Source organism: Bos javanicus, chromosome 8 (genome assembly GCF_032452875.1).
Source record: "Bos javanicus breed banteng chromosome 8, ARS-OSU_banteng_1.0, whole genome shotgun sequence".
Lineage (NCBI taxonomy): Eukaryota > Metazoa > Chordata > Mammalia > Artiodactyla > Bovidae > Bos > Bos javanicus.
The window spans coordinates 39,701,773-39,727,638 of NC_083875.1; the positions used below are offsets into that span (position 1 = coordinate 39,701,773).

Genomic DNA, 25,866 nt, shown 5'->3' on the forward strand with positions numbered 1-25,866 from the left:
ATATTCATTTTCTACTAAGGAAAAAAATAATAGACGTTATTTTAAAAATCTTCAAGGATTCAAAGGAGGGAGAGATAGCTGTTTGGAAATGAGGGGCAGGGGAAATCTCAGAGGAGGTAGCCCTTAAGCAGTGTCAGGGATAATAGGTAAAACTGTGGCAGTAGATGCAGGCAGGGGTGGCGAAACATTCAAGGCGTGAACAGTGCAGAGTGGGTGACATGAGCAAAACATGGAGAGTGGAAAATTGTCTTACATGTAACCTAGTTTGCCTAAAGTGAAAGGAGCACATTCTGGTTAGTGAGGGAAACACACCTCATAGACAGCAATGAATCCTTAAAGCCAGGACTCCCAGCCTGGTGGCCCATTACACCCACTGTGGATTTTGGAAACAAACAAAAAATCAATGCCTGAGTCCCAGACCTCAAACCAGTTAAATTGGAATTTCCAGTAAGATCTTTCTAAACTCCCTAAGAAATACATTTTTTTTTTTTTTTTTTTGTAGCCAGGGTTAAGAATTCCTGCACTAAGGACATTGAACAGAGAAGCGACAAGCTCAGAAGTGGGCTTAGGGAAGGTTTACTATCTTAGATCACATGCTGTTTACCTCTAATTTTATTTATCAGTTTGAAATATGAGGGAGGGGAATCTTAACTATTTAGTTTAAAATTGAATTAAAATTCAAGCTTCACTATCTCTTTAAGAGAAATAACAACAAATGTTCTGTGTCTCAAAATAATTACTTTCTACTTTCAGGGGATAAGATCATTCACCAAGTGGGTATAACTCACAGTGAAGACTACTTACACACCAGTGACTGGGGGCAGCCAGCATGTCTGCCCCAGAACCGTCCTAGTGAGACTGTGCTCAGAATGCAGTGAAGCACTGCTCTGACACTAGGTGGAGCCCTGGATTGTCATTAGGTGAAAAACACACATCAAATAAATAGAAGGTGGAGGTGGGGGGAGAGACATTGCAACCATCTACTCTAATCCCTAATCTTATGTTTTATTTTTAATTTATTTTTTAATGTGTGCAAAATTTATTACTTTTCAAACAAGTTATATATTCACTTGGTTCTAAACATACGAGGTCAAAGGCTATACATGCCCTTTCTGTGGTGGATAGGCTCTGCCCTCCAGACCCACTGCCACCTGCCTCCACCCCTGAGAGGCTCTTCTGTGAGGGTGCACTTACAGCATTCTCTTCCCTTGGGTTGCTGGTAGGGTTTGCACTGGCAAGAGATAGGAGGACAGGAGAAGAATGGAGTCAGGGTCTTTATTTAAACCCTAGCACTTTCTCTGCTGGGCTGTGGGTTCGAAGTCTGTGGCTTCTGTGCCCTGGCTTCTTCTATACCTACAGCTCTCTCTCTCTCTCTGGATTCAGGTAAGCATTATCCCCCCTGTCCCTTAGGGCCCAGGCATGGTAATGACTTTTCTTCTGTAGCTAGTCCAAGGGTGGACACACCACCATCCTTTGTTGGGTGCTTATCCCCGTCCACACGTTTGTAACTCATTCTTTCATTAAACTCCCTTTTGAGTGTACTTCTGCTGGTATCCTGATAGGTACAAGCTTCCTCTTCACATCTCTGTCCCCCAGCCACCCAGTTCTCCTGAAGCAATCAATCCTACAGGTTTCCTGTATGTATGGGCTTCCCTGTGGTTCAGCTGGTAAACAATCCACCTGCAATGTGGGAGACCTGGTTTGATCCCTGGGTTGAGAAGATCCCCTGGAGAAGGGAACAGCTACCCACTCCAATAGGTACTTAATCTCTTTCAGTTTCATTCTCCTCACAGGAGAAATGACCTATGTAAAAGGTTATTCCTTATAGCAGCATATAGGGATGCTGGAAACAACCTAAATGTCTATTGAGAGGGGACTGGCTTTAAAAAAAAAAAGGATCGTACATCTATAAATGGAATATAATGCAGCCATAACAAAGAGTAAGGTAGAGGTCTATAAGCTTAAATTGTATATTTAAATTGTAGCATACTCCAGGAGTACACGACCTCTGGATCTAATGCCTGATGATCTGAGGTACATAATACATGTAATGCACTTGAATCATCCCCAAACCATCCCATCCACCTACTGGTCATGGAAAAATTGTCTTCCACGAAACCAGTCCCTGGTGCCAAAAAGGTTGGGGACTGCTGGCATACTGTATTGTTCTACAACAATATATTCTAGAAATCACTCTATAACAGCTTATAGACCTCTACCTTACTCTTTTTAATGTCTGCATTATATTCTATTTATAGGTATACAATCCTTTTTTTTTTTTTTTTAAGCCAGTCCCCTCTAAATAGATATTTAGGTTGTTTCCAGCATCCCTATATGTTGCTATAAGGAATAACCTTTTACATAGGTCATTTCTCCTGTGAGGAAAACGAAACTGAAAGAGATTAAGTACATTGCCTAACGTTAATTCTCAGCAGAGTCCATGTACATTGCCTAAGGTTAATTCTCAGCAGAGTCCATGTCATCGTGGTCATCCGCTTGAAAGATGAAACTGCAGTGAGCTGCACAACGGGATCTGAATCTTACTAGGGTCCCTCCCCTGAAAAATTTACTGTACATTTCCACTCTTCTTAAACTTCCACCATTATACTTTCATTCCCAGTATACTGGTTACAGGAATGGATTCCAGAGCCCCAACACCAGGGTAGTTTCCTGCTTTATTATTAGTAGGCCATGGGACCTTGGACAAGTCACTTAGCCTCTTGGTGCCTCAGTTTTCTCTGAAATGATTCTTGCCTCTTGGTGTTGCAGAGAGCAGCAGGTGCTTGGTGCAGTGCCTGGGGTACACGAAGAGGCACATGAGCACTGCCTCTTACTGGTGGTGTTACTATCATTTCTTTGGTTTGAGGCTGTGCTCCCATTTGAGCATTCCAGTACAACCCGAGGAACTAACTCATTGTGTTTCATCAACAGTTTGTCTTCTAAACTGAGATCATCGAGATGATCAGATCACTTCTTAAAAACAGATCTAGATGAAGAAAAACAGGCAAAAAATTAGGGAACTTGGGGCCTTGAAATGGGTCCTAAAAGAGAAGGGACTTTCTAAAGACAACTCTTCCCACCTCACAATTTGATTTTGGTTTTCCTGTTCACATGTATTTAAAACAGTGAGACCCACAGATATATCTGCCTGCTGGACATGCTCCCCAGATAACTTACAGTTTCCAAACTAGACCCGGTGTTCACAAGCCCTTCACCAACCTCCATTCTTTACCAGCAAAACCAACCCAGTTGTTCTCCCACAGTCCCAGAGCACCTTCTCTGGTGGTCCATTGGTTAAAAATCTGCCTTTCAATGCAAAGGACATGGGTTTAATCCCTGGTTGGAGACTAAGATCCCATATTTTAATGTGCTACAATGAAGCCCCAGTGCAGCAAAATAAGTAAATAAAATCTCTGAATCACCCATGACTGCTGTATTTCACATATTTCATGGCAAATTTGTTATCAAACCCTGTACATTATTTCTTCCTAATAGTTTTCCACTTCATTCCCACTCTTTTCTCTTTATGTCCTCTAAGACTACCTTAAATCAGACACTTGTTATTTCAGTATTGCTGTTATTTCAATACCACTGTAATAGCTTCCTCCCTTTCTCCTTCCTCCCTTTCTTACCTCTGAAAATATGTATTGAGTGACTATTATTTATCAGGCCCTGAGCTGGCAGAGGGGAGGCAAAAGTGAACAGACAGAAGGATCCTAAATCTCACTCTAACTTTAACCTGATCCTAATCCTCAATTTCATTCTCTCTTCATAATCTGAAGACAGTCAGACATTAAACAGATAAATAATTGGTTCAGGATAACAGGGATCTTGCTTTCTATTCCAGAAGGTCAGGGCTTCCTAGTCTGAGGGTTGCATTATAACCCTTACTTTGGAAAATGTCTGGGATAGTAAGAACTGCAGTTGTGCAAGAGGAGGGGAAAGGAAGTGGCCAGACCCTAAGGAGAAGGGAGAAGGCATGAGACTGGCATGGATAGGCTACTGGGAGGAGCAGATGTGCAGGAGGTTCTATCAGAGCTGGGGATCTGATTGCAATTGTGCACAGTACTCCAAAGGGATTGAGACCTCTGGTGGGGGAAGCCTGAATGCATGCCTGTGGGAGCCTGGCCTGAGCCCTTCAGTCTCAAGGGCAGTGGCAGAAATCCCTTGTGGCAGACCTGTGATCAAAAGAGAGGACCGTTGTGGGAGTATCTCTGCAAACTGCCGAGGGCAAAAGAGCCCAACAGAGGCTACAGGACCAGCCAGCAACAGAGAGTAAGAAGCATAGTAGTTACGTGACCAAAGACCAAGACACTTCTCCATTTCATGCCAATACATAGGCCCTAGGGTCTAAAATGACCCATTTGGGGATTGGAGGTAATAACTGCAGTTTCCTCCGTGTAAGGCAATAAAATGCTGACTTCATGTCATGAGCCTTATGCCATAAGCCATTTCTAGAAGGCCAAACAGGCTAATTAATTTGTTCTTTCTTCAAAAGAAAATAATCCAAAAAAGGAATATATATATTTTTTTAAATCACAAATTAGTTGTGTTATCATGAGCAGGCCAGGAGTCCCCTGTGGGTCTCAGTTTCCCTATCTTTAAAATGTGGGGGATGATGCTAAAAGAGTTCCAGCTCTACCATCCCAAGGTTTTTTATGATGTCTCCTCCAAAGAACAGAATTGTTAATACAATAACTTGAGAGTTTCTTTCTTGGCTTTAACCATGTGGGTTGCCCTCCCAGCTGAGAAAATGAAAGCTGATGAGGTTTATTTACGTCATCAACAGAATTTTTATAATTCCTGCTCGTTCCCCTTATACTCTTCCTGTAGGTGAAGTCTGCAGTTAGCAGTAAAGGTGAGGTGAGAAGTTGCTGTCTTCTTTGAGGGCACATGACCCTTCTTTACTTGAGGCAGTAAAGCTGAGGTGAGAAGTTGCTGTCTTCTTTGAGGGCACATGACCCTTCTTTACTTGAGGCAGTAAAGCTGAGGTGAGAAGTTGCTGTCTTCTTTGAGGGCACATGACCTTTCTTTACTTGAGGCAGATCATGTGAAATATACCCAGGAGACCTTCTCACCTGTAGCTGTTGGCAGCAGAGAAGGGGAAAGAAATCAGTCAGTTTAAGAGGTTTTTCACGCTAAATGAACAAGAAAACTCACTTTTCTCTCCCCGGTGACAGAGTTAGTTTCTATTAAAGCCCTTCAGGGGCTTCCCAGGTGGTGCTAGTGCTAAAGAATCCAGCTGCCAGCGCAGGAGACATAAGAGACGAAGGTTTAATCCCTGGGTCAGGAAGGTCGCCTGGAAGAGGGCACAGCAACTCACTCCAGGATTCTTGCCTGGAAAATTCCATGGACAGAGAAGTCTGGCGGACTACAGTCCATGGGGCCACATAGAGTCAGACACGACTGAGCAGGCGTGCACACACACAAACCCCTTCAGACAGGCTTCCCCGGGCAAATAGCCAGCTTCTCCCATGGACCTTGGGAAAAGGGGTTGTTAAGAGAATGCAGCTTTACTGAACTTGGCATTCAATTACTCAAGTGGGTTTAATGTTGGAGGAGGGTGGCTAAAAGGAGTCAATGTAATTTTCAACTGGTAGTGGGGTAGATTGCTAGATGAGACTTAGAGACACAGACTCCGAGACAGATGGCCAGTTCCTATCACCGGCTTGGCCACTTAACAGCTCTGTGACTTTGGGCAAATTGCTTTCTGTTCCTCATATATAAAATGGGAACAATAACAGTATCTGATTCATAGGATGATTGTGAGGATTTTATTATGAAGCTTAAGTGTGAGTTAGTTATAGTTGTAAAGCACAAAGAATAGGTCCTGACACACTGTAAGAACTTTGTGCTTGCTACTGTTGTTTTTTACATGCCAAGCAACACAGTTTGCCCAAAACATCTTTGGTGCTTAAATCAGAGTTTGAAGTTTACAGCTTCAAAACTCAGCTTAAAAGCAATTCTGTATCACTGAGTAAGAAATTTAACAGCCTACTGTTTCCAAAGGTGTGGTTTCCAAAGGTGTTAGATCACCTCAGAGTTCCTCTGAGAAGTGGGTGAAAAACAACCCTCGCCCCCCACCCCGCCCCCGCCAAAGAGCTATATAAGTAAAAATGTTATGGACACTCAGAAGAACTGTCTTATAGGTGACAGTCTAAGTAATAAAATCTGCAGAGTCAATCTTTTTCAAAAGGATACACCTGAACTGCTTGATAAATAACATTCTGAGATTTCTCTAACTTTCCTGAAAGGAGTTTTTTGGTGTGTGCCAGCCTGGAGAATCCCAGCAACGGGGGGGCCTGGTGGGCTGCAGTTTATGGGGTCACACAGAGTCGGACACGACTGAAGTGACTTAGCAGCAGCAGCAGCAGCCAGTATCTAGGCGAAGGCAATGGGACCCCACTCCAGTACTCTTGCCTGGAGAATCCCATGGGCAGAGGAGCCTGGTGGGCTGTAGTCCATGGGGTCGCGAAGAGTCGGACACGACTGAAGAGACTTAGCAGCAGCAGCAGTAGCAGCCAGTATCTAGAAAGGTGCTTTCAGCTTTTCTTCAAGATGTAGAAACAGCAAACAAGGATGTCAAAACCTTTCCTGTTTGGTTAAAAAGAAAGCTATGTGACAGATCAGGAAATCTGCACAGTCATCCACTGAAAGAAGTGATCAACAGTCACATATTTTCTTAATATTTGCATTTGACATTTAAGATTTCCCGAATATTTTTTACTTGCACAATTTCACTGAACCTCAGAGTGTAAGAGCATAGCCTACATTTGGTTTACCCACTGAGTGTGAGAACAGTTTTCAGGTGCTGATTTTCTCTATGGCTTGAAAAGTTACAGTAAGACATTGATAAAGTTGTGCTGGGCTTCTGTGGTGACTCCGTAAAGAATTCACCTAGTTGGTGACAACAGGTGGATTACCATAACCTCTCTCTCTCTCTCTCTCTCTTTTTTTTTTTTTGGACTTCTTTAAATTTTAATTTTTTTTCCTAAAATGATAATGAGTTTTTTAAATAACTGAAAGCCTTTTTAAAATGAGTATTTGCTGTTTGGCCGATTTTCTTAAAAAAAAAAAAAAAAGTTAATTAGTTTGCCTTCCTTTTAGAAATGACCCAGGGAATAAATACATGAAGTTAGCACTTTTTATGCCTTAAAAAGAGGAAACTTTGCAGTTGCCCAATTCTCAATTTCAGCAGAGTCTATGGGTCCTGGGCAGTAATCAGCGGTATGTCTCATGATAGTGATGTGTCAGAAAGACCTCATTTCTACTATTTTTGCTAGTGACTCTTTATCACACTGATCACAAGTGCTGGTGCTAGATAACTAGACCAGAAAACCCCTTAGATGAAAAGATAAGGCCCCAGATGCTGTCAAACACCTCCCAATTTGTTTGTTGGAGATCTCGGGTCAAATCTTGGTGAGAGGTAAATGTAAGTTTGATGATCTTATTCTATTTTCCTTTGTGTGTGTGTGTGTTTAATTTAGGTTTTGTTTTGAATAACATTTTATCCTGAAGTCACATGGTAGCATACAGTATTTAAGATTCTCGGTTCCTCTTACTACCAGTTGGGGGAACCAGTTGTATCTTCAGAAACTGGCCTTAATGAGAATAAGACGATGTAAGAAAGCAAAGCCCAGGTTGGGTTTTTGCAAGGTATCAGGATGTTTCTCAGAGGAATCTCTTTCTCAGTGCTGAGGTGAAATTGCGATTTCGGCGGAGGATGACTAGCACTTCAGCACTCCCTTACTTTATGGTCATTGACAGCTGTGAACTCCACGCATATCTGGCACCTACTTCATTTCAGAGTATCACACAGTCTCAGGAAGATAAAAAGTGTCCAAGCCTTGGTCCCAACTTCCAGAAGCTTCCAGTCTTACTGGAGAGACATTCTGTGGAAACACCCAAGGAGCTCATGCAAAGCAGATTGAATGGACCCCATTTAAAAGATCCGTATGAAGATGCTTCTTTATCCGGGTTGTGCCTCTCTCAATAAAGCCCAGGGCTCCTAGCAGTCATGGGAATCTCATTTTCACAATCTAATGCATTCTCTGTTTTGTTTCTGACTTCAGCCTCTCTATATAAATGCATGGTTTTTTGTCATCACTTCTTCTTGTTCTCAGGACCTTCTTGCTGATTTTAGGAGCCTCTAAATCTTATGACCAAATAATATCCTCAGAATCTTCCTCATATTTCCCTAGATCTGAAAAGACATGACCATTTAGCACTGATTCTGGGCGGCCTATTTCTTTACTGGTTCTGATGAGTCTTCTAAAGGTGCTGACTGTAGCCTTTATATCTTTTCACCAATACTTATTACCATCCTTTTTAGCAAAGTGGAGTTTTGAAGTCCTTGCCTTTTTATCAGCAATTAGCAAATTCCAGACCTCTTGCTTACAATTCAGTTAATTTTAGAACTGAGTGAAATTATTGTCTGTGCTTTGCTTTTGTGCTTCATTTCTTTTTCTTATCATTTATCCATTCAACAAACATTTCATTGAACACTGAACTGTGACAGGCACTATACTAGTAAATAAAAACATAAAGGTGAAAGAGACTTGATTCCTTCCTCAAGGACACCACATCTGGTAGAAAAGACAGAAAATCAGCCCATATGGTAACTTTGTGTGAAACAGAAAAATCATCTCTGCCTCCTAGCAGAGGCAGCTGTGCACTAGGCCTCCACTGATGCAGCAAGCAGAGAACAGGATGGACTTCAGCCCCTCTTGCTTTCTTGACCAGGGATCCTTGTCCTTGGGCACAAGCTGAGCAATCCTATGCAATAGCCCTGGACATGGAAACAGCACGTTGTAGTACAGTGTGATGAGCACAGAGAAGAGAGGGCCTGAACCTCTGGTAGGATGGGAATCTGGGGGAGGTTTCATAGAAGAGATTAAGCATGAGCTGAGACACAAAGAAGCTCATTCAGTGAAGGGGCTGAGGAGCAGAGGGAAGATGTACAAAGCCATGCAGGTTTGAAGAGCACAGCACGTTTGAGGCTTTATGAGTCACTGATGATGGTCGAGTGCCAAGTTGGGGGTGAGAGTGGAAGAGATTTGACAAGAATTGAAGCTGGAAGACACTATAGCATGGTCTAGGTCCTTGCTACTCAAAGTTCTAGACTCCTCCATAGGGCAGCTTTGGCATTACCAGGCAAATGATAGAAGTGCAGAATCTTGGGCCTCATCAAGACCTATTGAATCTGAACCTACATTCTAACAAGCAGAAGTTAGCACAGTTAAAACTGTCTCCCTCTGGAGAAAAGGATTAAAGCTGAAAGAATAGAGCTTTTCCTTGTAACTGGATTTTCATTGTTAGCTCTTCTGTGTGATCTCGCTTTTTAAACCAATGTACATGAAACATCTGGGGGAAAAATTAAGAGAGTAATTAGGAAATAAGAAAAGCAAAGTGGCATGGCTATTCTTAAGGATGAAGAGCAAAAAAGAAAAAGGGTAACTGCTGTGCTTCCCTGGTGGCCCAATGGATAAGAATCTGCCTTGCAATACAAGGGACACACTTTCAGTCACTGGTCTGGGAAGATTTCACATCCCTCACGGCAGCTAAGTCTGCGAGCCGCAGCTACTGAGCCCACAGGATCCAACTGCTGAAGCCTGCGAGCCTAGAGCCAGTGCTCCCCAACAAGAAAATCCACTGCAATGAGAAGCCCTCGCACTGCAAGTAGAGAGTAGCCCCTCCTCGCCGCAACTAGAGAAAGTGCGCATGCCTCGATGAAGACCCAGCACAGCCAAACAATAAAATAAGTAAATAAAAATCTTAAAAAAAAAAAAAAAAAGAGCCCAGGAAGGAAGGCAAATGAAAGTTATCTGTGAAGCTCTGCTTCATCCTCTTCTCTTCTGCTTCTTTTTGCCCATTTATTCATTCAACTATTTACTGTATATATTGAGCACCAACTATTTGTCAGGCACGGATATCTGCATTTTCCTAGTAACTGCAGGGATTTCCACACACTTTCAGATCTCACAAGAGATCCCTTCCCCAAGGGATCTAAAAGCCACTCTCTTCCCTGTGCTAGACCTTCTTCCTCACTAGCCCTGGGAGGGTCATCAGGACAGTAGGAACAGTTGAAGCTGGGAGGCTCTGGTGGTTTCTGTTCTTTGCTCAATCCTCTGTATGTGGTTTCCCTGATTCTTTTTCTCCAAGGGGAATCCTAAATGGGGGAAAAAATCCAGGTTCAAGTATGGCTTCAGGGTCTGTGGAAGATCATGATTGGACCTGACTGAGTGAGGGGCCAGTTCTGGTTTTGGTAAGCCACTAAGGTAAGAGCTGGGGTATATTTCTATGAGCCACTGACTAATTTCCCCTCAAAAGGAGACTAGGCTGAAACGTTTGAGGTACACTTAAGGGACCTTTGGGGTAGGGGAAGCAAAAGAGAAATAACGCTTTTCCCCCAAACTCTGTCTGGGAATTCATCACAGAAACCACTTAAGGCAAGAGTGTCATCGTTCTGTGATAGAAAACCATGTTACCACAAAACATGGATGACAAAAGAAAGGTGAAGTGGATGGCATGGTGGTGTCTGGTGTGGCTTTTTAAACAGATTTCACAATATGACTTAAAAAAGACCAGTTAAAATGCTTGCCATGAGTAAGTCGCTCAGCTTATGTGTGCTCTCTGTGTGTGGGTTCAGGATCAGGAGACAGGGAAAACAGGGAAGAAATACGCAAACATCAAGATTCTACCCTCGTGCTGCCTGTGGCAACTTTAATCTTTGAGATGATAAAAATAACAGTCTTGCTCAGATTTATGTGGAAAAAAAATATAATTGAGACCTCCTAATGTCTCTCATTTCCTTCGGGAAGTCTATAGGTACTAAAGACTTCTTTTAAGCAGCCCCAGAGATTGCTTGAGTTTAAAAAAAAGAGAGACAAAAAGAAGAAAGAAAGAATTTGCTGTAATTTGATATGTGGAGACCATGTTGAGGTTTAAATGGCTGGATTTTTCTTAGAATAACCCACGCTAAGAGTGTTGTAATTGAAAGTGTCATTGCTGTCAAAGTGTGGTTCATGCATCTGTGCCAACCCACCAACTGTTACTGGTCTACAAAGCCCCGTGTGGTTGGTGCTTTATAAGAGGACTACAAATGATCAAGCTGTGGACCACAGATGTGTCTTTATATGTCAACATGATTTTGCATGAATGAGGGATTTTTTTTTTAAGCTTTAACTTTTGGGGCTGTATATATAAAAAAACCTGTGTTTTAAAAAACAGATTTACCATCCCTCTGGGTCATCCCAGGGAGGAGGGAGGAGGGTTCAGGATGGGGAACACATGTATACCTGTGGTGGATCCATTTTGATATTTGGCAAAACTAATACAATTATGTAAAGTTTAAAAATAAAATAAAATTAAATTAAAAAAAAAAAACAGATTTACATTAACCTTTGAGGTAACTGTTTGACTCCCCAGGACAGACCAATACGGCTCCTTTACTCCTATCACCCAAGAAAGATTAGTTGACTTTGTCATGATCTACCTGAAACTGCATTTTACTTCTCTTTCCTCTGTGGCAGTTTTCTAGGTGGAGAGGAAATGTCTGAACCTGTGCCCCCTGTGTCTTGGGTTTTAGTTACAATTGGAGGTCAGTGTCTACTGATGGGTAATTACTTATGTTTGCTTGGAAGCAGAAACATATCTCCCAATATGTTTTCCTTTTTAATTATGTTTCTTTCCCAACATACACTTTCCTCTGTGGTTTGGTGTAAAGAACTTTGTTGTTACATAAACCTGTATTTGGACCCCAGGACTGCTACCTTCTTGCTGGTTGTCGTACTTTGGACATAGGACTCTCAGCTTCCATTTCTTATCAGAGAAAGGCGATAACCTTACCTATTTTGCCAAATTGTTGTAAGGGCTTGTGCATGTGTTTGTGCTCAGTAATGTCTGACTCTTTGTGACCTCTTGGAATGTAGCCTGCTACGTTCCTCTGTCTATGGAATTCTCCAGGCAAGAATTCTGGGGTGGGTTGCCATGCCCTCCTCCAGGGGATCTTCCTGACCCAGATATTGAACCTGCGTCTCCTGCATTGCAGGCAGATTCTTTACGGCTGAGCCACCAGGGAAAACCCTGTAAAGGATTAAATGATATAATTTATGTGGAACAGCCCACACAGTGTTTAGCATGGCAGATTTCCCTACATGTTAATTTCTTCTTTGCTTTTATTTATGATCAATTCAAAGAAATAGAAGAAAACAACAGAATGGGAAAGACTAGAGATCTCTTCAAGAAAATTAGAGATACCAAGGGAACATTTCATGCAAAGATGGGCTCGATAAAGGACAGAAATGGTATGGACCTAACAAAAGCAGAAGATATTAAGAAGAGGTGGTAAGAATACACAGAAGAACTGTACAAAAAAGAGCTTCACGACCCAGATAATCACGACGGTGTGACCACTCACCTAGAGCCAGACATCCTAGAACGTGAAGTCAAGTGGGCCTTAGAAAGCATCACTACAAACAAAGCTAGTGGAGGTGATGGAATTCCAGTTGAGCTATTTCAAATCCTGAAAGATGATTCTGTGAAAGTGCTTCACTCAATATGCCAGCAAATTTGGAAAACTCAGCAGTGGCCACAGGACTGGAAAAGGTCAGTGTTCATTCCAATCCCAAAGAAAGGCAATGCCAGAGAATGATCAAACTACTACACAATTGCACTCATCTCACAGGCTAGTAAAGTAACACTCAACATTCTCCAAGCCAGGCTTCAGCAGTACGTGAACCATGAACTTCCAGATGTTCAAGCTGGTTTTAGAAAAGGCAGAGGAACCAGAGATCAAATTGCCAACATCCGCTGGATCATGGAAAAAGCAAGAGAGTTCCAGAAAAACATCTATTTCTGCTTTATTGACTATGCCAAAGCCTTTGACTGTGTAGACCACAATAAACTGTGGGAAATTCTGAAAGAGATGGGAATACCAGACCACCTGATCTGCCTCTTGAGAAACCTATATGCAGGTCAGGAAGCAACAGTTAGAACTGGACATGGAACAACAGACTGGTTCCAAATAAGAAAAGGAGTACGTCAAGGCTGTATATTGTCACTCTGCTTATTTAACTTATATGCAAAGTACATCATGAGAAACGCTGGGCTGGAAGAAGCACAAGCTGGAATCCAGATTGCCGGGAGAAATGTCAATAACCTCAGATATGCAGATGACACCACTCTTATGGCAGAAAGTGAAGAGGAACTAAAAAGCTTCTTGATGAAAGTGAAAGAGGAGAGTGAAAAAGTTGGCTTAAAACTCAACATTCAGAAAACAAAGATCATGGCATCTGGTCCCATTACTTCATGGCAGATAGATGGGGAAACAGTGGAAACAGTGTCAGACTTTATTTTTGGGGGCTCCAAAATCACTGCAGATGGTGATTGCAGCCATGAAAATAAAAGACACTTACTCTTTGGAAGTAAAGTTATGACCAACCTAGATAGCATATTGAAAAGCAGAGATATTACTTTGCCAACAAAGGTCCGTCTAGTCAAGGCTATGGTTTTTCCAGTGGTCATGTATGGATGTAAGAGTTGGACTGTGAAGAAAGCTGAGTGCTGAAGAATTGATGCTTTTGAACTGTGGTGTTGGAGAAGACTCTTGAGAGTCCCTTGGACTGCAAGGAGATCCAACCAGTCCATCCTAAAGGAGTTCAGTCCTGGGTGTTCATTGGAAAGACTGATGCTGAAGCTGAAACTCCAATACTTTGGCCACCTCATGCGAAGAGTTAACTTATTGGAAAAGACTCTGATGCTGGGAGAGATTAGGGGCAGGAGGAGAAGGGGACGACAGAGGATGAGATGGCTGGATGGCATCAGTGACTCGATGGACATGAGTCTGGGTGAACTCTGGGAATTGGTGATGGACAGGGAGGCCTGGCATGCTGCAATTCATGGGGTCGCAGAGTCCTACACGACTGAGCGACTGAACTGAACTAAGGAAACAGGGCCCAAGAGGGAGCTTGGGAGAAGCATGGATGATAGGTAAGAAAAGAGAAGAGGAATAAAAGGAAATAACCTTGGATTGGCAAGCTCTAGTCCACATGCCCTGGGATTTCTTTGGAGGGAATGATGCTGAAGCTAAAACTCCAGTACTTTGGCTGCGATTCGTGGGGTCGCAAAGAGTCGGACACGACTGAGCGACTGGACTGAACTGAGTCCACATGCTCAGCACATCTGTACCCCAGCATGTAAAATAACTTGCACGTTTCATGTTATTTGAGTTTGTGAGTTTGTGGAGAGTGAGCTGCTCTGACTTGATACTCTTGGAAACTGTGCCCAGTGGCTTGCTATCATGGGAGTGTGTCTCCAGGCACTTTGTGAGGATTATTCAAACTGCCCACAAGGACAAATGTATAACTGAGGAGTCCTGCCTTCAAAGAATACCAATTCTAGTTAATGCCCAAATAACTCTGAGAGTCACCTCTCACCTGACTGCAGAAGTCAATATCTGACTTCTCCCCCAAACTTCTGGGAATTCCTAGGGAGTGCTTATTTCAGTCAACTACTTGGAGCCTCAAGGGTAACCCTTCTCAACGGGGAACAGACTGCAACATTTAGCCTAACTTTACTTAAGGAGAAAGAAAAAATGATGCATAAAAGTAAAAATATCTGGATCCTCCAAAATATCTCCTGAGTGCTTGCTAAGTTGCTTCAGTCGTGTCTGACTCTTTGTGACCCCATGGACTGTAGGTCACCAGGCTGCTCTGTCCATGGGATTCTCCAGGCAAGAGTACTGGAGTGGGTTGCCATGCTTTCCTCCAAGGGATCTTTCTGACCCAGGGGATCGAACCCATGTCTCCTGCGGCTCCTTCATTCCAGGCAGATTCTTTACTTCTGAGCCACTGGGGAGGCCCAAACCATTTCCTATTCTCCTCTCCAAGGAAGGGTTTCTCTCCCTCTGTCCCTATCCTGCTGCCATGGCGAAGGGATCAAGTTTCCTATAGACCAGAGTCCATTAACCAAGCTTCTCCTTCCAGACCCCAAGGAAACACAGGTTCAAGACTGTAATTCTACTCACTGCAAAGACAACCTTTTTGCATAATCAGTGCTTTTTATGTTCACTACCTTGTGTAATATATGTAGCAAGTACTCAAATATTTGCTGAGCGAATAAAGCAGGGGTCTCCAACCCCCAGCCCTGTTAGGAACCTGGCTGCACAGCAGGAGGCGAGCAAATGAAGCTTCCTCTGCCACTCCCCACCGTTTGCATTATAGCCTAAACCATTCTGTCCCCCCACCACCTTTGCCCCCCAGGTCTGGAAAAACTGTCTTCCATGAAGCCAGTCCCTGGTGTCAAAAAGGTTGGGACTGCGGGAATAAAGGAATGAATGGTCTCAAACTTTCTGTTCCAGATTAGGATCTTGGCTTTACCTTTATGTGATTTAAAAAAATTATTAATCTTTTTACCCTGAAATAATCCACCTTAAATGTAAATTTAATATCTTTCTTCTAGAAAAACTAAAAAAAAAAAAAAAAAACCCAGAAAACTAAAAACACAAGTAGCTTCTCCTCATCTCTGCACCTCAACTTCTTATTTCTAGCAATTAAGATTTCATGAAATATTTGCTCCCAGCCTAAGCTGTCATACCTCATAATAGAGGGCATTTATTGTTAAGAGAATATTTTCTGCAAATCCCAGGATTTTCATTTCTGCATGAAGTCTGGCTGAGCAGACTTTGTTATCCCCAAATCCGGCTTTTAAGACAAATTACTTATACTAGTAGCTAAGGGTTCCTTAAGTTCTGGCTCTATGGTTATATACTAACTGTGATAGGAAATTCAGTGTATTATCTTTAATTCCTTCAAAATACAGCCAGATAAGATTCACTGTTTTACATATAAAGAAACTAAGGCTAAGAGAGCATCAGCTGCCTCTGGTGATGTAGCTGGTTAGTGGCAGAGTTGCCTTCAACCCAGGCCTACACCTTCTCTTCGCCTTAAGGCTGGTTGTAAAGGAACAGACAGACTCAACTAGGCAACTTTATGAAATTACTCCCCGTTTCCTGCTTCTCCACAGTATTCTGCCCCGAGCTTATTGGGCTTCCAGGTAGTGCTAGTGTAAAGAACCTGCCTGACAATGCAGGAGACGTAAGAGATGTGGGTTCGATCCCTGGGTTGGGAAGATCCCCTGGAGGAGGGCACGGCAGAATACCCACTCCAGTATTCTTGCCTGGAGAATCCCATGGACAGAGAAGCCTGGAGGACTATGGTCCATAGTGTTCAAAAGAGTCAGACACGACTGAAGTGACCTAGCACGAACAAGGAGCTTTTTAAAGTCTTAAAAGACTTTGTGGCCTAAATGAAATTATTTCTAAAGATGGAAGGATGGAGCAATGGGTGGGTATACATATAGGGGAAAGGGTAGGGACTTCCCAGAATCCCTCAGAACACATGCAAACACAGCCACCTACTTTTCCTATGGTGACTGATCCTGTCTGGAGGCAAGTCTTTCAAAAGATACTCCTAAGACTTCTAGTTACTGCCGTAAGGTCAAGCCCAGAATTTCACATCAGTCCTTCTCTACTCCTGACAACATCTACCAGTCAAAAGGAAGATATTTGTTACCCTCTACAAGTTTCTCATCCTGTGTCATCAGCCCCACTATATTCTTAGATACAAAGAGTGTTGAAAGCAGGATGTTTGAGTTTAAAAACAGTTTAGGAAAAAAAAAATAATACTGAAAAAGAAATATGGCAAGGTGACATAGTTATCAAGGAACCAAGCCAATTAAGCTTGAAAAGCTGACTCATTTGATGATTCATTGACTAGAAGATTTTAAGAACTTATTTCAGTTGGTAGTGGTAAAAGTTCATTTGAGGATAAGATCTTGAGAGTCAAGCTGAAATGAAAGATTCCTGTCTCTGATATTACTGTGAAACACAAGTAAGGCTGAACTTTAGAATGAGATACTTCATAGAAGGAGAGAGCAAGAAGGGAATTTAAGAACTGTTTCATTCTAACTCGACTCCCACAAGAGAAGTAAAGTAGCTAGTTTGAGAAATCATAGGGTTTTAGGGCAAGAAGGAGACCTTATAAATTTACCTCCTAAAAGAAGAGTACCTTCTAGAGCATCATGAAAAATGGCATTTCCAGGCTATGAGACTATTTCCAAGAACTGGGAGGTTAACTTTTGATGAATATTTCAAGTTGTAAGCAAGTCCTTTTCAGTTCTGGGTGAAACTCTACTTAAATGTAACTTGTACCCATTGAACTTGACTTTCATGTCTTCCCTTAATAAACCTTCTTCAGGAGAAATACACCCAACTTTTAAGGTATTACTAGGTTATGGTGGTTTCCAGCCCCATCACCATCTTCGGTGCTTCCTCCAGATTTATTCCCACATATCAGTGTTCCAGTTAATAGATAGAGCCCAGAATAGACCAAATATTCTAGATGCAGTCTGGTCTAGATATAGTAGGAAGACGGCAAGACTATCTGCTCCCAGCTTTGAACAATATCCTGCTATTGGTGGTTCTGAAGTTCTCCTTAGTTTTTGGCAACTGGATTTCAATTCAGCTTGCATTTGTAGCTGTGGCACAGTTATAATTTACAAGGATGGTATCAGTCATATTTTTTCATATTAAGCCCCCAGAAAGAAGTCAATTTCTTACCAGTTACTTTGTCAGCCTGACTTCTTCTCCAATCATACTAATTTATTCACATGCATGTAAATGTAACACTTTATTATATGCTATGCTATGCTACAAATAAAGATATTCTGTGTCCTTGGCACCTCTCTGAATTACCAAACTGGTAATGTTACTAAAAGTAGAAATGGAGTAAATTAGGCAAGTTATTTAACTTCTCTGAACCAAGTTTCCTTATCTCTGATTTAGGAGTAGTTGCCCTACTCCCTTAGCTGTTAGGAAGGCTGCTTCCCAGGTGGCTTAGTGGTAAAGAACCCACCTGCCAATGTAGGAGACACATGTTTGATCCCTGGGTTGGGAAGATCCCCTGGAGGAGGAAATGGCAACCCACTGCAGTCCTCTTGCCTGGGAAATCCCATGGGCTATAGCCCATGGAGTCACAAAAGAGTCAGACATGACTTAGCAGCTCAACCAGAATATAGACATTTAAAAACGCTTGTCAGGGAGTCCAGTGGTGGTCCAGTGGCTAAGAATCTGCCTGCTAAAGCAGGGGACATGGATTTGATCCCTGGTCTGGGATGATTCCACATGCTGCAGGGCAACTAAGCCTGAATGCCACAACTGCTGAATCAGAATTCTAGAGCCCACCGTCCGCAACTGCTGAAGCCTGCGCACCCTGGAGCCAGTCCTCTGCAACAAGGGAAGACATGGTGATGAGAAGCCTGAGCACCGCAACTAAAGAAAGCCCATACACAGCAACAAACACCCAGTGTAGCCAAAAATAAATACATTTTTAAAATCCTTTGCAAATTTTAACTTGTCACAGGAATCTAACTTAGAATGATGATGATTGTCACTAATGCTGATAGAATTAGTTTGTTTTATTTGCTCCCTTCTTACTCCTGTTTGTAATGCCTGGTGATTTTTTTAAATATCAGCCTTGCCCCCATTACTCCCCACTCATCATGGAAAATCCTCCAGGGCCAGTGAATTTCTCATCTTCCCCCAGGTCTCTAGTGTTTCTCCCTCCCATAGAAGCTCCCATCCACTCTGAATTTCTTTGCTTTATGGTCTGTTCCACACATCAGACAATTTTATGTGGCCTTGTTTTTATACAACTTTTCCTATATATGATGTATTCCTCCCACTTCCTATAAATTCCCCAGGGTGAAGCATATCTAATATAGACTTTGTATCTCACACAATGCTGATTGAGGTTCAGACTTTCAAGACAGAACTGGATAGATCCTGGGAACTAAACCTTTCCTCCCAGCAGCTCAGAAAGGGAGGACATGCCGTCCGGGTAGTCTGATGAATTTCCCACCTTGCTGATGAACATTCAGAAAAGTAGGGCCTCTATCAGCCTGAGCTTGAACTTTCATTTTGACTTGGGGGGTTATAGCTGGAGTTGTCAGTCTGGCATTTTTCCTAACACTTTCAAATGTCACATTTTAGCATCTAGTAGTCACTGTTCTTTCCTCCTCTTCATTTTTAGAACACTCAGAAGAGTTTTTGTGTTTTGGAAAGACCCCTCTCGCTCCCCAGCCCCGAGTTTTCTGCCTTTAGGAGGGTGGTTCTTGAGGATGACTCCCCAGAGCACCACTCGGAAAGAACGCGAGACGCTCGTGCTGTCACATGCGTGTCAAGTGCTGAGCTGCAGCCCAGCCGAGCGGTGCGTGCAGCGGCCACTGCGGCGTTCAGCTAAGCAGGCAGGACGCTGGCAACCCCAGAACCTTCTCAAACTTTCACTTAGCAAATTTTCCTTTTAGTTTCTGTTTAGAGTCTCTTCAAAACACAAGTAAAAGTTTGCATCAGAAAGGGAAAAAACACGAGTTGTGCATACAAGAATTTTGCCAAACATATCATTATACTTGGTATGTGTGCCATGTTTTGATTTTCAATAAATACAGAACTTCTAAAATTTCAAAAATACTTTTAAACACTTTCAAATTTAATAATTTAGAATGTTAAATTTAAAGATAATTTTTCAGATTTAAATTGTTAAATGTGTTTTTCAAAACCTTTCAAATACAGGAAGAATATAACGAAAATAAAATTGGCCCTTGTACTTATCACATAAACAGAGAAAGTTACTGTTATCACCATACCACACAAATTGTACAGTTAAAAAAGCAAAGGAAAGGAGAGGAAGGGAGTAAAAAAAAGGAAGGAATATCAGCTTTTAGATTTTCTTCTCAAACCTGTTTTAAAAAATAGGACTCTATGGAAAGTAACCTCAAGAATTTTGAAAGAAATGACAGATATACTGTATTCTTAATAACACTTATATCACCAGGAGTACCATTGCTGTTTCTGAACATCACAGTGTTTCAATGATCAATAAGTTTTACAGAGCTCTGGTTTCTGTATTACAGAGCTCTGGTTTCTGTATCACAGAGGACAGATGTACATGTGTGTGTGTGTGTGTGTGTGTGTGTGTGTATGTGTTTGTGTGTGATGCTTCATGAAATTGTGTGTCATCCCTGTGCAGGGGCCATACTATCTTTCTCAGTATCTTTCCAATTTTAGCATATATGTTGCTGAAGCATTTAAAATATTTTTCAAAAGTCTTATGTGAAGTGTGAAAGTCACTCAGTCGTGTCTGACTCTTTGTGACCCCATGAACTGTAGCCTGCCAGGTTCCTCTGTCCATGGAGTCCATGGAACTCTACCCATGGAGTGGGTAGCTGTTCCCTTCTCCAGGGGATCTTCCCAACTCAGGGATCGATCCCCGGTCTTAGCCATCACAGACAGATTCTTTACCATCTGAGCCACCAGGGAAGCCCAAGAATACTGGAATGGGTAACCTATGCCTTCTCCAGGCGATCTTCCCAACCTAGGAATCAAACCTGTGGCTCCTGCATTGCAGGCAGCTTCTTTACCAGTTGAGCTACCAGGGAAGCAATATATGTTATCAAAAAACCTTGTAAAATAGAGAAAAGGAGAAAATTACACTGAACTCTACCACTTTAACAAAACTCTATTAATACTTTAGTATACTTCTTTCCAGACTTTTGTCTGATTCTCACTGTTAACATTTTATTTGCTAGTTTCTTTGTACTCAACATTGTAATAGAAGGGAAACAGTTACTATGAGACTATTTATACCATTGCACCTGGGTGTTCATTGGAAGGACTGATGTTGAAGTTGAAACTCCAATACTTTGGCCACCTGGTGTGAAGAGCTGACTCTTCTGAAAAGACCCTGATGGTGGGAAAGATTGAGGGCAGGAGGAGAAGGGGACGACAGAGGATAAGATGGTTGGATGGCATCACCGCCTCAATGGACATAAGTTTGGGTTGGCTCCGTGAGTTGGTGATGGACAGGGAGGCCTGGTGTGCTGCAGTTCATGGGGTCGCAAAGAGTCGGACACGGCTGAGGTGCCTGAACTGAACTGAACACCATTGCTCCAGTCCGATTTTCTCTTTTTCTACATATATGTATATTACATTTACCTTTGTTTACTACCTTAGGTGTCTAGGGCTTTTATAGCATTTTAGTTAAGGAGAAACGGCTTTGATATCAGTTAGCTTTGGGTCTCGGAGAAGGCAATGGCACCCCACTCCAGTACTCTTGCCTGGAAAATCCCATGGACGGAGGAACCTGGTAGGCTGCAGTCCATGGGGTCGCTAAGAGTCGGACATGACTGAGCGACTTCACTTTCACTTTTCACTTTCCTGCATTGGAGAAGGAAATGGCAACCCACTCCAGTGTTCTTGCCTGGAGAATCCCAGGGACGGCGGAGCCTGGTGGGCTGCCGTCTATGGGGTCACACAGAGTCGGACACGACTGAAGCGACTTAGCAGCGGCAGTAGCAGGTCTGACTACTAGCTGTGTGAACTCAGGAAAGTTATTAAGCAACCTTGTTACAATTGTCTTACTGTCACTGAGGATAGCACTCTACCTACTTACCAGGTTCTGCCAGCACAAAAAGCGATAAAGTATATAAATTGAGTAACAGAATGACAGGCTCATGGTAAGCGTTCAATATATAGAAACTATTTCTCTACTTAAAATTATATCATAGTTATTTCATATTTCTACATAATCTTTATAACTAGATAGTGATCTGTAATGCAAATATATATCACTATGACTAATTTGCTTCTGTTTTGTTTGACATTATTTCCAGTTTGGGGCCATCTAGATAACACTGTCAGAGAAGGCAATGGCACCCCACTCCAGTACTCTTGCCTGGAAAATCCCATGGACGGAGGAGTCTGGTGCGCTGCAGTCCATGGGGTCGCTAAGAGTCGGACACGACTGAGCGACTTCACTTTCACTTTTCTCTTTCATGCATTGGAGAAGGAAATGGCAACCCACTCCAGTATTCTTACTTGGAGAATCCCAGGGATGGGGGAGCCTGGTGGGCTGCCGTCTCAGGGGTTGCACAGAGTCGGAAAGGACTGAAGCGACTTAGCGCAGCAGCAGCAAATAACACTGTATGGGCTTTCCGGGTGCTTCAGTGGTAATGAATTCACCAGCCAATGCAGGAGACCCGGGTTTGATACCTGGGTTGGGAAGATCCCCTGGAGGAGGAAATGCCAACCCACTGCAATATTCTTGCCGGGAAAGTCTCATGGACAGAGAAGCCTGGCAGGCTATAGTCCATGGAATCGAAGAGGAGGTGGACACGACTTAGCGACTAAACAACAACAGGTAACACTGTAATGTGTGTTTTAATATAATAATGTATTCCACTTCAGTCTATGGATTTCCTTTTTTAAAAAACCCTTGGAATGGTATTTTGGATAAAAGTATGAACCTCGACATGATTCTTGCTATTTATTCAATAATTTTTTCTAGTTCATTTTTTAAAAACTTGAGTAATCAAAGTATAGAGTTTTGTACATTTTTTTTCTTTCAGTGTTATGGCAAAGCTTTTAAAAAATCATATATATATATATTTACATTTGTAATGAACATCTCCATGTTTATTGCTTTTTCTGTTTTTTTTTTTTATTATTTCCTCAGATTTAAATATGTAGAATTCCTCAAGCAAATGGTAGAAAAACTTTAAGAGCCCTGATCTATAGACAAATCACCTTCCTCCAAATTTGTACTGATTTATATGACCACTAACAACTTAAGACTGTGTGTGTGTCTGTGTTAAGTCACTTCAGTCGTGTGCGACTCCTTGTCTATAGACTATACTTATAGACTATATCCTGCCAGACTCAACTTCTATCAATTTAACAACATATTCTGGAGCTGCTGCTGCTAAATCGCTTCAGTCGTGTCCGACTCTGTGCGACCTCATAGATGGCAGCCCACTAGGCTCCTCTGTCCCTGGGATTCTCCAGGCAAGAATACTGGAGTGGGTTGCCATTTCCTTCTCCAATGCATGAAAGTGAAAAGTGAAAATGAAGTCGATCAGTCGTGTCTGACTCTTAGCGACCCTATGGACTGCAGCCTACCAGGCTCCTCTGTCCATGGGATTTTCCAGGCAAGAGTACTGGAGTGGGTTGCCATTGCCTTCACCGTATTTTGAGCATTATGTGTTAAAATTTAAAAAGGTTTTTGCCAATGTAATGATTTAAAAGGCCTACTTAAGTTTTGTTTTGCTTTGAATGTTAAATGACTTATAAAGCCTTTCATTTTTTTGAATTTTAAAGCAAGGGGAACTGAGGCACTGGGATGTTGCCTGACTTGACTAGCAGCCTGATTATATTCCTCTTTGATCCATACAACACAAAATTTCAGGCATTGGTTGCTTCCTCTGTACTTCTTGCAGCTGTTCTGTTTTAAAATGGAATTCTGTTTTTATAGAACAAATAGAACTGAGCAGAAACCATGCTGCTCTCTTTGAGTTTGCCTCTCCTAAGTGGAGCCTGCTTTTGAGAATACACAGTTATAGACAACATGTGTTGTAGGAGGCAGATGATGACCACCCTAAGTGTCCTAACAGGAAAGTTGACATCACCAAGGTCTTACCTTAAAGGTCCAGAAAATTGATTCTGTCAGTACACTCAGAATTAAACTAAAAAATTGGACCATGCTAACCAAATTCCTAGGACTTTAGTATAGTAAGAAATATCATCAATGTGCATATCAGAAATTGGTTCACAATATTCTATTCCCATAGAAAAATCTGTATGAAAAGTCAAGTTGTAATCAGTTTGTTCAGGAGCTATAGAATTAGGATGGGGTGGGAAGAGAGGATGGTGGTTGGAATAATGTTAATAATGGCTGGTCATCAAGCTATATGAATCCAATGCATCCATCACCACTGGAGGGACAGACCACACAGGTGGTAGGAATGCATGTGCTGGAGGGACAGGGACCCCTTGCCACCGGATGTGCTCAAGATTCATTATTACAATTTTCCTCATTGGTCTCTTTTCCCTAGACTCTCTGCTTTTGTCCTCAATTCAATTCCACAGTATTTTGTTAAGATCTATGAGCCAATATTGGTTTGAGATCTCAGGTTAGTTCAGTTGCTCAGTCATGTCTAACTCTTTGAAACCTCATGGACTCCAGCATGCCAGGCTTCCCTATCCATCACCAACTCCCAGAGTTTACTCAACCTCATGTCCAATGAGTCAGGGATGCCATCCAGCTCTCTCATCCTCTGTCGTCCCCTTCTCCTCCCACCTTCAATCCTTCCCAGCACCAGGGTCTTTTCCAATGAGTCAGTTCTTCGCCTCAGGTGGCCAAAGTATTGGAGTTTCAGCTTCAGCATCAGTCCTTCCAATGAATATTCAGGACTGATTTCCTTTAGGATGGACTGGCTGGATCTCCTTGTAGTCCAAGGACTCTCAAAATTCTTCTCCAACACCATAGTTCAAAAACATTAATTCTTCAGCACTCAGCTTTTTTATAATCCAACTCTCAGATCCATACATGACTAGTGGAAAAACCATAGCTTTGACTTGATGGACCTTTGTTGGCAAAGTAATGTCTCTGCTTTTTAATATGCTGTCTAGGTTGGTCATAGCTTTTCTTCCAAGGAGTAAGCGTCTTTTAATTTCATGACTGCAGTCACCACCTGTAGTGATTGTGGAGCCCAGAAAAATAAAGTTTGACACTGTTTCCACTGTTTCCCCATCTATTTCCATGAAGTGGTGGGACTGGATGCCATGACCTTCGTTTTCTGAATGTTGAGCTTTAAGCCAACTTTTTCACTCTCCTCTTTCACTTTCATCAAGAGGCTTTTGAGTTCCTCTTCACTTTCTGTCATAAGGGTGGTGTCATCTGCATGTCTGAGGTTATTGATATTTCTCCTGGCAATCTTGATTCCAGCTTGTGTTTCTTCCAGTACAGCGTTTCTCATGATGTACTCTGCATATAAGTTAAATAAACAGGATGACAATATACAGCCTTGACGAACTCCTTTTCCTATTTGGAACCAGTCTGTTGTTCCATGTCCAGTTCTAACTGTTGCTTCCTGACCTGCATACAAATTTCTCAAGAGGCAGAAAACACTCAAGGAATAGGCAAAACACTCTCTGACATAAATCACAGCAGGATCCTTTATGACCTACCTCCCAGAGTAACGGAAATACAAGCAAAAATAAACTAATTGACCTAATTAAACTTAAAAGCTTTTTCACAACGAGAGAAACTATAAGCAAGGTAAAAAGACAGTCTTCAGAATGGGAAAAACAATAGGAAATAAGCAACTGACAAAGGATTAATCTCAAAAATATACAAGCAGCTCATGCAGCTCAATACCAAAAAAATAAACAATCCAATCAAAAAATGGGCCAAAGAACTATACAGACATTTCTCCAAAGAAGACATACAGATGACTAACAAACACATGAAAATATGCTCAACATCATGCATTATCAGAGAAATGCAAATCAAAACCACAGTGAGGTACCATCTCACGCCAGTCAGAATGGCTGCTATCAAAAAGTCTCCAAACAATAAATTCTGGAGAGGGTGTGGAGAAAAGGGAACCCTCTTACACTGTTGGTGGGAATGCAGACTAGTACAGCCATTATGGAGAACAGTGTGGAGATCCCTTAAAAAACTGGAAATAGAACTGCCATACGACTTAGCAATCCCACTGCTGGGCATACACACCGAGGAAACCAGAATGGAAAGAGACACGTGTAGGCCAGTGTTCATCACAGCACTGTTTACAATAGCTAGGTCATGGAAACAACCTAGATATCCATTAGCAGATGAATGGATAAAGAAAGCTGTGGTACATATACACAATGAAATACTACTCAGCTTTTAAAAAGAACACATTTGAACCAGTTCTAATGAGGTGGTTGAAACTGAAGCCTATTATACAGAGTGAAGTAAGTCAGAAAAAAAA

At 42.1% G+C, this 25,866-nt stretch overlaps 1 protein-coding gene, 1 long non-coding RNA gene and 1 other non-coding gene across 5 annotated transcripts in view; 1 reads left to right on the forward strand and 2 right to left on the reverse strand.

Moving 5' to 3' along the window:
* Positions 1-3,280: 3,280 nt before the first annotated feature.
* Positions 3,281-25,866, reverse strand: part of PDCD1LG2 (programmed cell death 1 ligand 2) — a 96,913-nt gene continuing 74,327 nt past the window's right edge. For all 3 annotated transcript variants that reach the window (XM_061425364.1, XM_061425366.1, XM_061425363.1), the window contains one exon: positions 3,281-6,594. In XM_061425364.1, the coding sequence (XP_061281348.1) occupies positions 6,583-6,594 (12 nt within the window). In that variant the 3' untranslated portion in view covers positions 3,281-6,582. The remainder of the gene's footprint in view (positions 6,595-25,866) is intronic.
* Positions 6,960-25,866, forward strand: part of LOC133252620 (uncharacterized) — a 29,422-nt gene continuing 10,515 nt past the window's right edge. Inside the window, exons 1-2 of the long non-coding RNA XR_009738002.1 lie at positions 6,960-7,432; positions 10,162-10,277. This is a non-coding gene — a long non-coding RNA (uncharacterized LOC133252620). The remainder of the gene's footprint in view (positions 7,433-10,161; positions 10,278-25,866) is intronic.
* LOC133253524 (U6 spliceosomal RNA) lies at positions 20,040-20,142 on the reverse strand. The gene has a single exon (XR_009738317.1). It is a non-coding gene; the product is annotated as a U6 spliceosomal RNA (small nuclear RNA).